At 39.0% G+C, this 13,915-nt stretch overlaps 1 protein-coding gene across 1 annotated transcript; it reads left to right on the top strand.

The window, feature by feature from the left end:
• The first annotated feature begins 8,048 nt into the window (after nucleotides 1-8,048).
• On the top strand, nucleotides 8,049-13,508 carry tprg1l (tumor protein p63 regulated 1-like). Its single transcript, XM_059502710.1, has 6 exons — nucleotides 8,049-8,339; nucleotides 10,874-10,965; nucleotides 11,162-11,212; nucleotides 11,297-11,422; nucleotides 11,574-11,727; nucleotides 13,021-13,508. The coding sequence occupies exons 1-6, from the start codon at nucleotides 8,166-8,168 to the stop codon at nucleotides 13,213-13,215; spliced, it is 792 nt and encodes a 263-aa protein (XP_059358693.1). The 5' UTR covers nucleotides 8,049-8,165; the 3' UTR covers nucleotides 13,216-13,508.
• Nucleotides 13,509-13,915: the final 407 nt, after the last annotated feature.

Consider the following 13,915-nt stretch of genomic DNA (forward strand, 5'->3'; position numbering starts at 1 on the left):
ATTGCTTCCTCCTGGGTGCTGGAATGTGGCGCCTCCCTGACATATGGCGGTAGAGCTGCGGGCTGGGCAACACCCAACACTTTTGCTAAATTCTATAGCCTTCATGTGGAGCCGGTCTCTTTCTTTGTTCTCACTTCAAATGGGTAGAAACACCAAGAGGCCCAGCTTAGGGTCGGCTTGCATCATAGTAAGTGTTAATTTTGCTCCAGAGAATTGCTGGTTGGGCAGACCATTTTGAGTTCCTCCATCACCTTCAGCAGCCAGACATGGTGGACCATCCAGCACCAGGCCTTCATTTACTGTATTCCTGAAAACCAGTGTTATGCTGGGTGCCCATATGTAGTGACCCTAAATGGATTCCATATGTTTATTCTTAAACTGTATAGCTTCTAAGCCTGTGACTTCTGCAAAGATGTAGCCTCCTCTTTAACTTAGTCTGAGCCACCCCAGAGATTTCCATATGCAGTAAGACTTCCACACGCAGTAAGTCCATATGTGTTGTTTCTACTTAGAACCTCCCTTCGGAGGATGTGGGTTCCGCAGTGTTCCTTTCCAGGGAGATGGGCACACTTTCCCAGTGTTATCCAAGCCTCACTGAGTGGGTTGTGCAGGAACAGCAGTGATCAATTTCTCTGTGTAAGCACTGTCCTATTTTCTGCCCTAAAACGCATTGATGTATCATTATTAACGACACTGTAAGGGCAGCATAAGTGGTGTTTTGGTAGGGATTCCCAATACATCAGTCACTGATGTAACATTGAAAGTGACCGACTGAAAGGGAACGCCTCGGTTACCCCTCATTCTCTGAAGGAGGGAACAGATACATCATGTCCCATCAGCACAGTTTCCCGGTCATTATTTATACCTACATAGCAGGGCATGGCAGTCAGACGCAAATGTTGCATGCCAATGTGTACTGGCTCATTTAGTTTTCAATTGAAGTAGATTTGTCTCTCTGGCGAGATTCCCAATTTGGCAATCACAGACATGATGTCTCTATTCCCTCCTTCAGGGAACAAGGGTTACACAAGTAACTGAGATGAAAGTGAAAGTGACATGACATACAGCCAAGTATGGTGACCCATACTCAGAATTCATGCTCTGCATTTAACCCATCCAAAGTGCACACACAAATCAGTGAACACACACACACACCGTGAACACAAACCTGGAGTAGCGGGCTGCCATTTATGCTGCGGCACTTGGGGAGCAGTTGGGGGTTCACCACTTGCTCAAGGGCACCTCAGTCGTGGGAGAGAGTGCTGTACATTCACCCCCCCCACCCCCCACCCACAGTCCCTGCTGGCCTGAGACTTAAACTCGCAACCTGTGGATTACTAGTCCAAATCTCTTACCATTAGGCCACAACTTCCCTTTACTGTGTTTCTGATGTTACAGTGATACATCTGGGCCCATATTCACTAAACATATTAAGGCTAAAAGTAGCTCCTAACTCTTCGATTAAGGAGAAAATCTTAAAAAACAAAAAACAATTCCACATAGAAGTAGCGAAATCACTCAGTCCGTGACAGACAAATCGTTAACGGCTGGTCTGTGTGGTAATATAGTACATTGGGCAGGACATCCATATGCTCACCTAACATTCATCGACCTCAAATATTATTTATCATCTGAGATACGTACAGTATGTAGTAACTTTACATGGCAGCTCAATCTAATGTTAGCCTAAAGTTTGCATGTTTGCATTGTGCGGAGTGTGGAAGCTGAACAGCAGCGCACTTGATCTACTGCAGGACAGATGGAGGCACTGCTGCGATCATTTACTCTTAAAATACTTCCTAATTTTTTGGTCATACAGATAAGAGTAATGCATCTTTTGTATCTGTAAAGACTGTGTGCACTCAGAATAGCAACAAAAAGTTGCACTTTTGTAAAATAATGAAAGCAAACATGATGTACTTTCTGCCATCTTGGACTCTGTAAACTTGAGCATGTCACTTCGAAACTCTGTGTATGCTTGCCTTATTACAAACATTAATAATATGTCTATAAAGAACGAAACTTTTAAATGAACCAATTCAAACAGAAAATTATGAAACATTATAAAATCCGTATAAAACATGCATACAGTTGCTGCAGAGATGAGTCACTGTCGCAGAATTCTTCTCTTAAACCGAAAACAGTAAGCACTAGTGTAACAATAAATTGCAACATTACAATAAAATAAAATGTTAATGCAGTGTACTTGCTGTTTTTCCCTAACAAGTTCATAATTATTATATTTGACGGTGCGCTGTGGCAAGCCTTTTTGCATGCGCTTGAGCACTTATTAGGCTACGTAGGCAATTAAAGGTTCATTATTATGATTTATATGGTTTATTAATAAAAGTGCGACTAATAGTCGACTAATGCTTACCATGTACGACTTCTAGAAGACTAGACAGCCCTAATGCATATTAACTAATTGAAAATTAGCTGCATATATAGCCTACTTGTTTAATTAGTGACGCTTAGCCTGCATTCTAAAATATTTTATTGAATATGGCAACATAATATTGCGCTCAACATTACAGGGCCGTGCTGTGACGGTGGATATAAAGATAGTCTGGAAGCAGATGCGAGATTAACAGTTTAATGAGATGAGATGAAGATAAATAAACAAACAATGATGCTGAGACGACGACACTCCGTGGTGGTGGTGAGGAGGTGAGGAATCCTGATGGTGGCGGAGAGAGGGTGAGTAATCCGAATGATGACGGCGTGTAGACAGCAGGAGAGGATGGCACAGGAACTGCGGGGAATAGAGCCGAAGGTAAATGTCCGTGGCTGAGTGAACGTGCGAAGAGTGGATGAAGTTCAAAGGTAACACAGACATCCAATGCATACAACACTAAAGCAGACGGACAGGGAAACCACATTAAACAAATAACAACGATCTCACAAACACAAGACGTGAGACAAGCCAATATATAGTGGATGAGTAATGAGTGACAGCTGTTGCTAATGAAAATTAACGGAGAAGCCCACAAGCTAATCAGTGCAGACGCGAAACACACAGATTTCACCACAAAGTGCAAACACCCCGACACGTGCAGAGACCTTTGGAGGGGCAGGTGCTCAAAGTATAAAAGGGGCACATGGAACAAGACTTTAAATAGCGCTGTTCAAAATATCAATACAGCAATATATTGTGATGCATTCCTTGCTGATTCACTGATATCGATATGGATGATTATGTATTGATACGGCAGCAAATGCTGTGATGCAGTTTTGAAAAAGAAACAGATTAGAAAAGACAATTTTAAGTTTAAAAGTAAAAAAATATATTTTCTTTCCACCTAATAATAACTCTGGGATTAGAAACTGAAATGTCTTAAATTGTCCCAACCTGATGGCTTTTTCTTCTCTGTTCTACAGAATAATTAAGAACAGCGGTTATAGTAAAAACTATAGAAAACACTTGTGCCTTTACATTTTCCTATTTCTCACCAGCCTCTGTCTCCTGGCTTGCTGTTACCTGCTCTCTTTCTGTCACTTGTGCCTCTACATTTCCCTCTTTTTCTTCCTCTATCTCCATCTCCTCATCTGATCTATGACTTTCCACTCTCTGTCCATCTAGGAACAAGGCACAATTTACTATTTCAGCATTAATCTATTATTTTAACCATCACTACTACTCTTGCACCTAATTAATAAGTCCACCTTAAAAATTTATATAAAACATTAAAAAACTGATACACTGGAATATAGTGATTAATATTATTATTACTGTTGTAGTTGTTCTTGTCTAAAATTTAACACCTTTGCAATGTAAACAAATGACAGGCTACATTTGTTATTCATCTCCTTCACACTGCACTTTGATGTCAGGTCAGGTATATAATTCATTTTATATTGACATTGATATTTCTATATTTATTTACAGAGAGATATTATTGAGTTTACAGGCTGGACCTGCTGTTGTAAACACTGTTGCTATTGTAGAAAAAAAATATATTTGTGTCACATTTAAAATATAATTATATTTTAATTCATTTCTGAATTGTTTTTATTTTCATAATGATAATTCAGAGAATGGAAAAATCTGAATAAGCCTTACCAGTGTTGTGTCAATTATTTTTAAGGCACTCTACGTGATAAAAAATAAAAAAAATACTGTAATATAATAATAATTTAGTCAAATAACATAAAAAGACCAGACCCTTCGATCAGGGGCATCATGCAGTCATGATTTTTGAGCGGGCACATTTTTTTTGGGGGGGTAGCTATAAGTCATGCTACGAAAGCACTGTATAACTGATATAGGCTTATGTTTTATTTATCTATTTTTGCTATTTATTCAAAACAATTCCAAACATGCTTAATATATCAGGACATATCTCGATTCTCAAACATGTTTAAGTAAACGCGTTTTGCACCTTTTTAGATTGTTATTTGATCAATAAATGGAAAAGTAGTGTAATCTATTAACAACACATAAAACCCCGACTTCTTACTTAAGTGCCATATCATGCCACAAAATATTTTTAATACAACTGAATTTGCAATATTGCAAATATTCAGGAGAGTTCAGGCACTCTCAAAAACTCCCATTGAAATCACTGAAGCACTTTACATTACATTATGCACATCTGCACTTTTTGTTGTTTCTGATGAGAGAATTCGCTAAATAATTCAGCCAGCGAGCAAGTGAACAAAACACCACGTATCAGTGATGTCTCTTCTGCACGTCTCTGATTGGCCATTGCATCCATAATCGTTGTACGAACGCGTCTGTCTCTGGCTCAGCGCCAGCCAGTGAACGCAGATTTGAATTTAGAAGCTGATGCTGTGCACTGAACTATCTAATCACACCGCTGTGATTGTATAAAATATATAAAAAATATTACTCGGTTTGGAAGCTGCATTTAAAATCCACTTGGCTCAGAAATCTGAGGGGACACGTGCTCCCTCACTTTGAATGGGCATGACGCCTCTGCCCTCGATTCCTGTGAAACGTTTCTCCCTCAAACAGCACGCTAGCGTTACTTCTACACTACAGGCTACACACAGCAATATAAACAACCTATCTGCATGTTCTCACATCACATCGTTTTTGTAAAATAATAATAAGTAAATACACATCAAAATCACTTCGCTGAGAATGAAACACCTCTTACCAGCTTGTTGAAAATATCCTCTGGCAATTTAAAAAATGCGCGTGCGCGTGACGAATCATCCCAGTCGGATGAGGTCGTCGTCGTCAGGTGAAAGGTCATCCTGACGGCTAAACTATTATTCAGAAATTTTACTAATATTTAGATTGGGCATGGTCAGGCATTCACAAAAGGGTATGTTATGACAACAACAACAAAATTGAGGAAATTTTGCTTTGACAAAAGGGCACTTTGGGCACCAAGGGGCAAAGGGGCAGGTGCTCCCCCCCCCCCCCCCCCCCCCCTCTGCACGTCCCTGCTGCATTATTTCTATGAATAAATCTCTGACAGAGACTATCAGCCAATCACTGTGTATAGTTCGTAAGAATGCTGACATCATGCATAGAAACAAGGTCAACCCCGCCCTTACTCTTTGCTTAAAACGTCTGTCTATTCCTTAGTAAAAGTTTGTCTCAGCAGTTTTGTGAATAGGTTTTTAGAAAAAACTCTTAGCTAAAACCTTTTACTATTTAATTTGACTACTTTTACTATTTTGCTATTTAAGAGAACTCTTATTGGTAAGATAAAATGTTTTGTGAATACAGGCCCAGATCTCTACAATTATTTTTAAATGCTTGTATTTGTCAGTATCAGGCCCTGTCCACACGAACACAGTTATTTTTAAAACCGCAGCTTTTTCTACACGATTTGGCCATTCGTCCACACACAAACAAATCCAGGTCACTGAAACTGGAAATTAAAAAAAAAAACCCTGCCAGGGTGAAGATTTTCAAAAACTTTGGTCGCAGTGTTATTGTGTAGACAGTGTTTTTGGTTTGTGATGTCGGAGCCTGCACTGTTATCTCCACCTAATGGAAACTTTTTCAGGCTTCTGATTGGCCAACATGGCTTTACGGTTGAGATTATATTGCCTCCTGATGGTTTGGCATGCTCTTGCCAGTAATTCTTAATATGTTTTTTTAATATTCATGTGGATGGAGATTTTTAATTAGGAAGAAGGAAAAACTCTGTTTATAAAAATACCTGTGTAGGTGTGGACCTCAGTTGACATGAGATGCAAATCTGAAATTTCTCAAGCACATATTTACTATAACAACACTGCCAGTGATCAGAGGAAAATGTCTGATGTGTTTGATTATTAATAATAATCTGTGTTTGGTTCATTTTTTATCATTATATGAGCATCAGAATAAAAGCACCTATTGATTTTGTCTCATCAGCTCCAATGTCTCTGGATCCAAACACGGCTCATCCACATCTCATCCTGTCTAATGATCTTACCAGTGTGAGATACATCTCAGACAAACAACAGCTTCCTGATAATCAAGAGAGATTTGACATCTGTGAGTGTGTTCTGGGTTCAGAGGGTTTTAACTCAGGAATGCACTTCTGGGAAGTGGAGGTTGAAGAGAGCGAATGCTGGAGTCTTGGAGTAACTACAGCATTAAACCAAAGGAAAGGACGTGATTTCTGTAACTCTAATGTCTGGTGTGTGCAGTATGATCCATATAGACAACTTGGGCCTGGTTTTCCTGTTAAACAGGAGCTTAAGTGTGTGAGTGTTGATCTGGACCATGACGGAGGAACAGTATAAATACTGCAATATTAATTTCTCGCCAGAAATGACATAAAAAGAGGAAAACGTTGATCAAAAACATACATTTACACACAAACTGACCACCGACCGCAACTTTCAGACACCAACTTTATTTTTTAGCTTAACTGTCTCGGAATGAAAGGCACAGGATTGTGGAATATCAAAGGCAGCGAAGGATACATCTATGCTGCCTTCAGAAATCAGGCAGATGAAGGCGACAGAAACTGAAGCTTACAATGAATTTGGACGTGTCTTAATGCCTTCCTACACTGAAATGCATCCTCCGAAGACAGCATTTTTCAGTTTTCGGATGCAGCCCTAGTGTTAGCTACGATATGGAGCCAGTTTATTGTCAGAGTTTTGTCTTATTCATAGTTCCTAGTTTAGTTTAGTTTTTCTGTGTATAGAACCTTGCCTTTGGTTTTTGGATTGCCCTGTGATCTTGGCGTCTTGCCGTTTGCCCCTGCCCCAGCCTGGACTGTTATCTTGTGCCTGGATTATCTCTCTCTGTCTAGTCCTCTGGATGTTGTTCGCTGATTGGAGACCCTCGTCTGGATTATTCTTGTGTCTTGCCCGTCCCATACCTGTTTGCCACTGTTGGACCCTACCTGCGTTTTGACCATGTTTATAAATAAAAAGCTTGCACTTGCATCCGCTCGCCTCTCATCTCGTCGGCTCTGTTACAGTTTCATATATCATATACATTACTATACATCACAGCTATAGGTGCAACATGCATAATTATTTATTTCATACATGGTCTAATTGTTTGAGAAATGCTATTTAATTTTCATGAAGAAACTGTTTTTTTTTTTCATTTCATCATTATTTGATTATGTAATCCTGAGAGCCATAAAAAAGCATAATAAATTCATAATACATGCATAACAAATAAATGTGACCCCTACTTACAAAATGCAAAAAGGGTAATTTTGAACTACAGAAAAAAACAGTGAGAAATGTCAAAAAAAAATAAAATAAAAATCTCAATGCGCCAAACAGTAAATAAAGATCTTAAAATAGGTTTATTTGTACGTTTACTGAGAGGAGTAGGGCTAACTTTTTCTCTTCTCACTTCTCTGCACTAGGCTAGTTTCTTTCTTAATTTTTTTTTTCTGTTAATCTGTTATTTTATAAATGTAAAAAATCCATAAAAATGTAATCTGATTATAAGCATTATCAATTTAAATGCAGTAGACTATACTGTAATATGAGTAGCCGACTTGATTTTTGGAATCTGATCACATAATGCAGATTACATGTAATCAGCTGTGATTTCAGCGAGACCATTTTTGGCTGAACTGTTCCTTTAAAAATCCGAATGTAACTCATAAACAGACCGGGTCCCTTTAAATCGTGCGTGGAGTGGAGCAGGAGGCAGTTCCCCTGCTGGACCTGAGCGCAGTCACTCTCTACAGATATCTGCGGCTCGTTCTCGTCGCTTTAGTGAAATGCTGCAGCTGAATGACAGCGAAGACCCGGAGAGCCCGGACTGTGATGATGGGCTGGATTTGGCCCGATCTGGAGCCTCGGTGGCCTGCTGCACCCCGCTACAGACCCTCACGCCTTTTAAAGTCCACAACCCAACCATGCGAGCCAAAGTCAAGGATTATTTCGTCTTTAGGGTGAGTAAGTAGCCCAGTATTTGCTACAACACGTCCGGACTCGGTAGTCAAGGTTGTACTATGTGTACAGTTGTTTGCATCTTAGGGTGTTTACTTGACTAGATGGGGTTGTATGGCAAAACCTTAAGAAGCTCCCTATCAAGACATCACAGATGATCATCATAGGCAGGCACGAGCTCCTCCATCGCTAAACAACGCTACATAGGGAGCTCACCAGTTATTGTGATACGGCCATTTGTTTGTGCCCTCGTAAACAGCGATCTCTTTTAGCTGGAATCAAAGCAATACATGTAGTAACCTTGTAACATTAATTATGAACCACTAACTAGAATAAGGAAACCCAGTTAACAGTTTAAATCACTGATTAATGTGACATAAAATTGATTATCCTTTCAATTTTACCCCAAAAGAGGCAAAGACGATGTCAAACTGTGTTCAGAATGGAATACTGATATACTGTACACTGAACACTACACTTTAAAATGGTATACAGTGGTAAGCATTTGAAGGAGATTCCAATTATTTTGCATTTATGGTGCGCAATGTTTACATTTTTGACAGCAAACATAAAAAAAGCAAGCTGCTTACTGTCTTGTACTGCAAAAGAGCTTTGCTGGTGTTGAGGTGGGATTCAGGAAAGCTTAGGGACAACTTTTGTGAATTTATAGAAATTAATCAGGGATGACCATTATAAATGGAGCCCATCGTTTAATCTTTCTTTCTTTTCAGAATTATGACTGAATGACATATTATAAATGTTATAATTCTAATTAATTATCATTTACTACCTGAAACATTATTACCCATATAGACAAAATATTTAATCCTTTAACTGATATTCTGGTTTGTGATGTTCCTTTTCCTTTCTATGACACTTAGTATAAAATTATCCACTTAATAAATAGATGTAAATGTAAAGAACAGCCTGTTGTTTTGTGTGTGTGTGGTTTCAGTTGTTTCAGAATTTTATCATATATTTAGAATACATTCTGAACACATTTGATGCATCGTGATTTCTGCAGTTTTGACACTCAAATCTGTATATGTCCGATCATGTTTTGTGTTTGATCTTGAGCTGTTGTCATCTGTGGATGTGTACTCAGTGGTTCTCAGCCAAGCGTGCCGCACAAGCCCTGAAAAGTGAAGCCAAAACGTCTCGATCGCCCCCTGGTGAGTGGTCCTAGTATAGGTCTTAAACCCCGCCTCCCCATGTTATTCAATGGGACGCGAGACCAACTAAACAATTAAATTACCCTTCAAATATCTTTTTTCCGAAGCTGTTTTTTGTAATTTACTGTAGTTTGTATCACGCTAATGTAAATTCAAGTGTTCGTTTTTAAAATAAGTTGTTTTTAGATAGTTATTTAATGCTCTAAAAACGGTGGTGTGACGTCGTGATTGACAGCTGTGATTGACAGCTCTCTGAGCCGAGGAGGCACTGAAGCGTCAACAGGCTTTTTTCATGATCTTCGGAGGACTGAGGAGATTGGAGCTTTAAATTTAATCTCTAAATTTCTATAATTTCTATAATTTCACACGGACATAATGGGTTGTTCTGCAGTAGATTGTGCTAACCGATCTGGCATTTCCAATCGATCTTTGAATTTTTTTTTTCGGTAAGTTAATTTACAAGCTATTTAATTAGTACTCGTGTTTTTACAGTTTATTCATGTTTTACTTTTTTTAAATATGACCTATTTAAATGTCTGGTTAGTAGGGTACTTGTATTTACCTTATTTTAATGAGATTGGAGTGGGACGGAGCAGACAGAGTTCACAGGAGCAGGACTCCACTTTCAAAACAGTGCAGATTACGGTATGTGCATTCTGCGAGGGAGAGTGAGGGCGGGGCACAGGGGCGGGGCCCTTGATTTCGCGGCTTTAAGGCTTTACTTCCTGCTTGCTACTGCGCATAGCTACTGCGCAGAACTGGTCCCTAGATCGCTATCTGCGCAGGCGCAAGTCCAAGATGTCAGCGTCATATCGGGACACTGGCGGCTTCAGTTTTGACCAATGGAAGAGAGCGAAGGCGAGTCGTCCATCTTTTTTTTACACTCTATGTTCTCAACCAAGATGACTTAAAAATATTCTAAATAAGACAAGACAAATAAAAATTAGGAAATGTCTTATTTTAATTCACCTCTCTACAACTTCTTCATTTAAAGAACCAGGATTCCCAATGTCTTGGAAAGACTAAATATATGAGGGATCCTAACTATAAAGGCGTATTTTCTTGACCTGAAAAGGTAAAAAATAACACATTTTGAATATATGTTTTTCTGTTTGTGCCAAAATATACCTTAAAGAAATTGTGAATGGAAAAATGTTTTCAAAAATCCTTTGCTTACCCTGTAAACCACAAACACCCGGACAAGTCATGGGGTCACCGAACACCTTTTTTGGGGGGAAATGGAAACCTTGGAGTCAAAAAGTTGAGAACCACTGGCCTATAAGGATTTTAACTACACAGTAGACATAAGCTGTAGTTTCAAGCATCTAGTCCTAAATAAGCTGCTGTTTCTTTTGTGGTCTCAGCCAGGAACGATAGAGCAGGCGGTCAATGATATCCGCACGGTTGCCTTGCCTTCAGAAGACGGAGAGGTTCTGAGCGTGTGGCTGCTAACAGAGTGAGTTTTATAGCACAATGTCAGTTTTACTTTTATTGCATGCATTATTTTTTTAAATGAACAGAATCTAGATCGCAAGCCTTACACAACAACATACATCAAAGTACTGATGCTTACATCTGATAACTTCACTATACTGCTTCCCTGTGTTATGTCTGTTCAGCCAGATTCATGAGCTCTTTATATTCTACCACAGAATTGATCACTGGAACAATGAAAAAGAGAGACTGGTTCTCATAACTGAGAGGTAAGAAAGGCGGTCATCGTTGAGAATTGTTTCATGCATTAGTATCGGGAAACGGGTTCTGAACGAGCTGCTGGTTTGTTGCAGGTCTCTGCTGGTGTGCAAATATGACTTCATAAACCTCCAGTGTCAGCAGGTCGTCAGAGTTTCCCTGAACGCTGTGGACACCATCTCAGTCGGCGAGTTCGAGTTCCCCCCGAAGTCCCTCAACAAGTAAGACACTTCATTCTCGTGCACAAAATGTAATTCTGTTGATGTAGCATTGTAATTATATGTCATATAGTTTTCTCCACATTTTGTTATTGTACATTATATAGCAGACATCTGAATGAGGTTTAGGCAGTGTTATACTCTGTGTGTGAAGGAGAGAGGGAACCGGTATCCGTGTCCAGTGGGATAAGAGACCAAGACCTTCGTTCATGAATCGCTGGAACCCGTGGTCCACTGACGTACCCTACGCCACCTTCACGGGACACCCCATGGCGCACGCCGATGAGAAGGTGGCCTCGCTCTGCCAGGTGAGTGTGCTTCCTGCTAGAGCTCGATTCATAGTGATTTGTCTGTTTTCAGTACTCCTCTTCTGCGGTTTGGATACCAGCTGCATTCTCTTCTCTCTGACACACTTAGCATAAACCAGGGACAACAGATTAAAATTTTCCATCTTGGCAAACATTTTATATTGAGTTTATGTATTAGAGATGTGCATTGTCAATGATTAAATGAATAAATAAATAATAGATGAATTGATGTGCACACAAGCAGTGCGTGATCTGGTGTTTGTTCCGTCTCAGATCGGCTTGGTTTACAGAAAATCAAACAAACTGCATGTGCATGTGAGTTTAGGCTTTTGCACATTCAGATCATTTACAACATTTTTGAGGATTCAAAGCTTCTTTTTTAGTTTTCCTCCAAAAAAAACTCAAGAGTTTTAACTTTTGCAAGAGAAGAAATAAAAAGTATTGTAAATGTACCATTGTAAAGTAAAAATGAATATATTAATAAAATATCATGCAGTTATATTACAGTAGTAATATTTCTGTCTTGTAGTATTATTAGTGTTATATAACTCTTGAGAGATATATAAAACTTTTTTTTTTTTTTGTCACTTTGAAAAATAAAAACGACATTCTGTCAATCATGTTTACACACTGCCTCTGAAAATTCGGATCAAGTTAGATTTTTGGACTCTGTATATATGTGTGTGTATATGTATATATATATGTATATATATTTTATTTATTTATTTTTTTAAGGTATTGTATCAAATTTAGAAATTCTATTATCATGACAACACTACTTCATACAAAAATCTCTTTTAAAATGAAAAAAAAAAAAAAAAAAAAAACATCCTTGATATGAAATCCTAAACTTTTACAATTCTCAAAACGAAAATTTGAGCAGTGCTTGACTGGCTCTCAAATAAGCAATCAAAGACTTCAGGTTCTGCCCTAAAAGACATCTCGATTCTCAGACAAGAAAATCATGGCTAAAATCATTCAGTCTGCTATTCGTATTTTGCTATATATAGACAGTCATGCCCAAAAATATGTCCAAAAGGGTGTCCTTAATTGTGCCCAATGTGTATTAGAGAAAAACATTTATTTCATAATGATTTTCCACCCATTTTCCACTCTTAGTCTCCAATGAAAGGTTAGATTTTTTTTTTTTTGGATTTTTTAAATAAAATATCAAAAGGATTAACAATGCAGATTAATTTTCACAGCCCTCTTTGATCATATTTACCAAGTGTGTCCATATTTTTGGGCATGACTGTATATTATATAAAAACTTCATTCTGTTCTCCGTTGAAGCTTGAGAATTTCAAGACGCAGCTCATCCAGGCTGTGAAAAAAGCCCATAAAGACTTCCCCATCCCAGGACGAGCCAATGGTGTGCTGATACTGGAGCGGCCGCTCCTGATCGAGACTTACCTGGGCATCATGTCCCTCATCAACAATGAAGCCAAACTGGGCTACGCCATGACAAGGGGAAAAATCGGCTTTTAACTCCTGCATTCTCCCTCCATCTCTCTCATCCTCCAGTCAAGTGCTGTTTTTGAGTGATAGCGCTACACTTGAGTGTGTGTCCAGTACATACTACGTGTTTTGTTGTGTGGATAGTGTGTGAAATGGGCCAGTGTTCACTGTAACAGGATGTGCCTGAATGAAGCCAAACCTCTTCCTCCATTCACATGTAGTAAAACAAAAAGCTTTTCTAATGTGGTTGAATGGTTTGAAGAAGCAGTTTGTTTGTGTTACTGGCATGCTTTATTGACCATTGAATATTTTTAACAAATATTGTGGCATGAATGACTTAAGGAAGCCCTTTCAGATGGTTTAGGGTTCACCCGACCCTGCTCTGCTGACTTTCTTAGCGGTTGTTCAAACAGAATACGTCTAAAAACGTGACACGCAACGCTCAGGAAGGGTTTTTTTTTTTTAAGTGCAGTGCTAAGTTCCTCCTCCCCTATGTTGCTGTCAAATATAACATGCCAACTTTCTACTTACTGTAAACAAAAACTTGCAATGCTTGCTCCTCCTCCAGGTTCTTCTGATTGGTCCACTGATTGGAGCCTTGACTGATGAGTGGTGCTGCGTGTAAAAAATGTAATACTTTTAACTTGACACAGCATCTTAAATGCGTGAAGCTCACGTGCGAGACATTGCAAAAGATGTGATTCGCGAGGGCTACAGTCCTTCACGTCCA

The sequence above is a fragment of the Carassius carassius genome, chromosome 21 (genome assembly GCF_963082965.1).
Source record: "Carassius carassius chromosome 21, fCarCar2.1, whole genome shotgun sequence".
Taxonomy (NCBI): domain Eukaryota; kingdom Metazoa; phylum Chordata; class Actinopteri; order Cypriniformes; family Cyprinidae; genus Carassius; species Carassius carassius.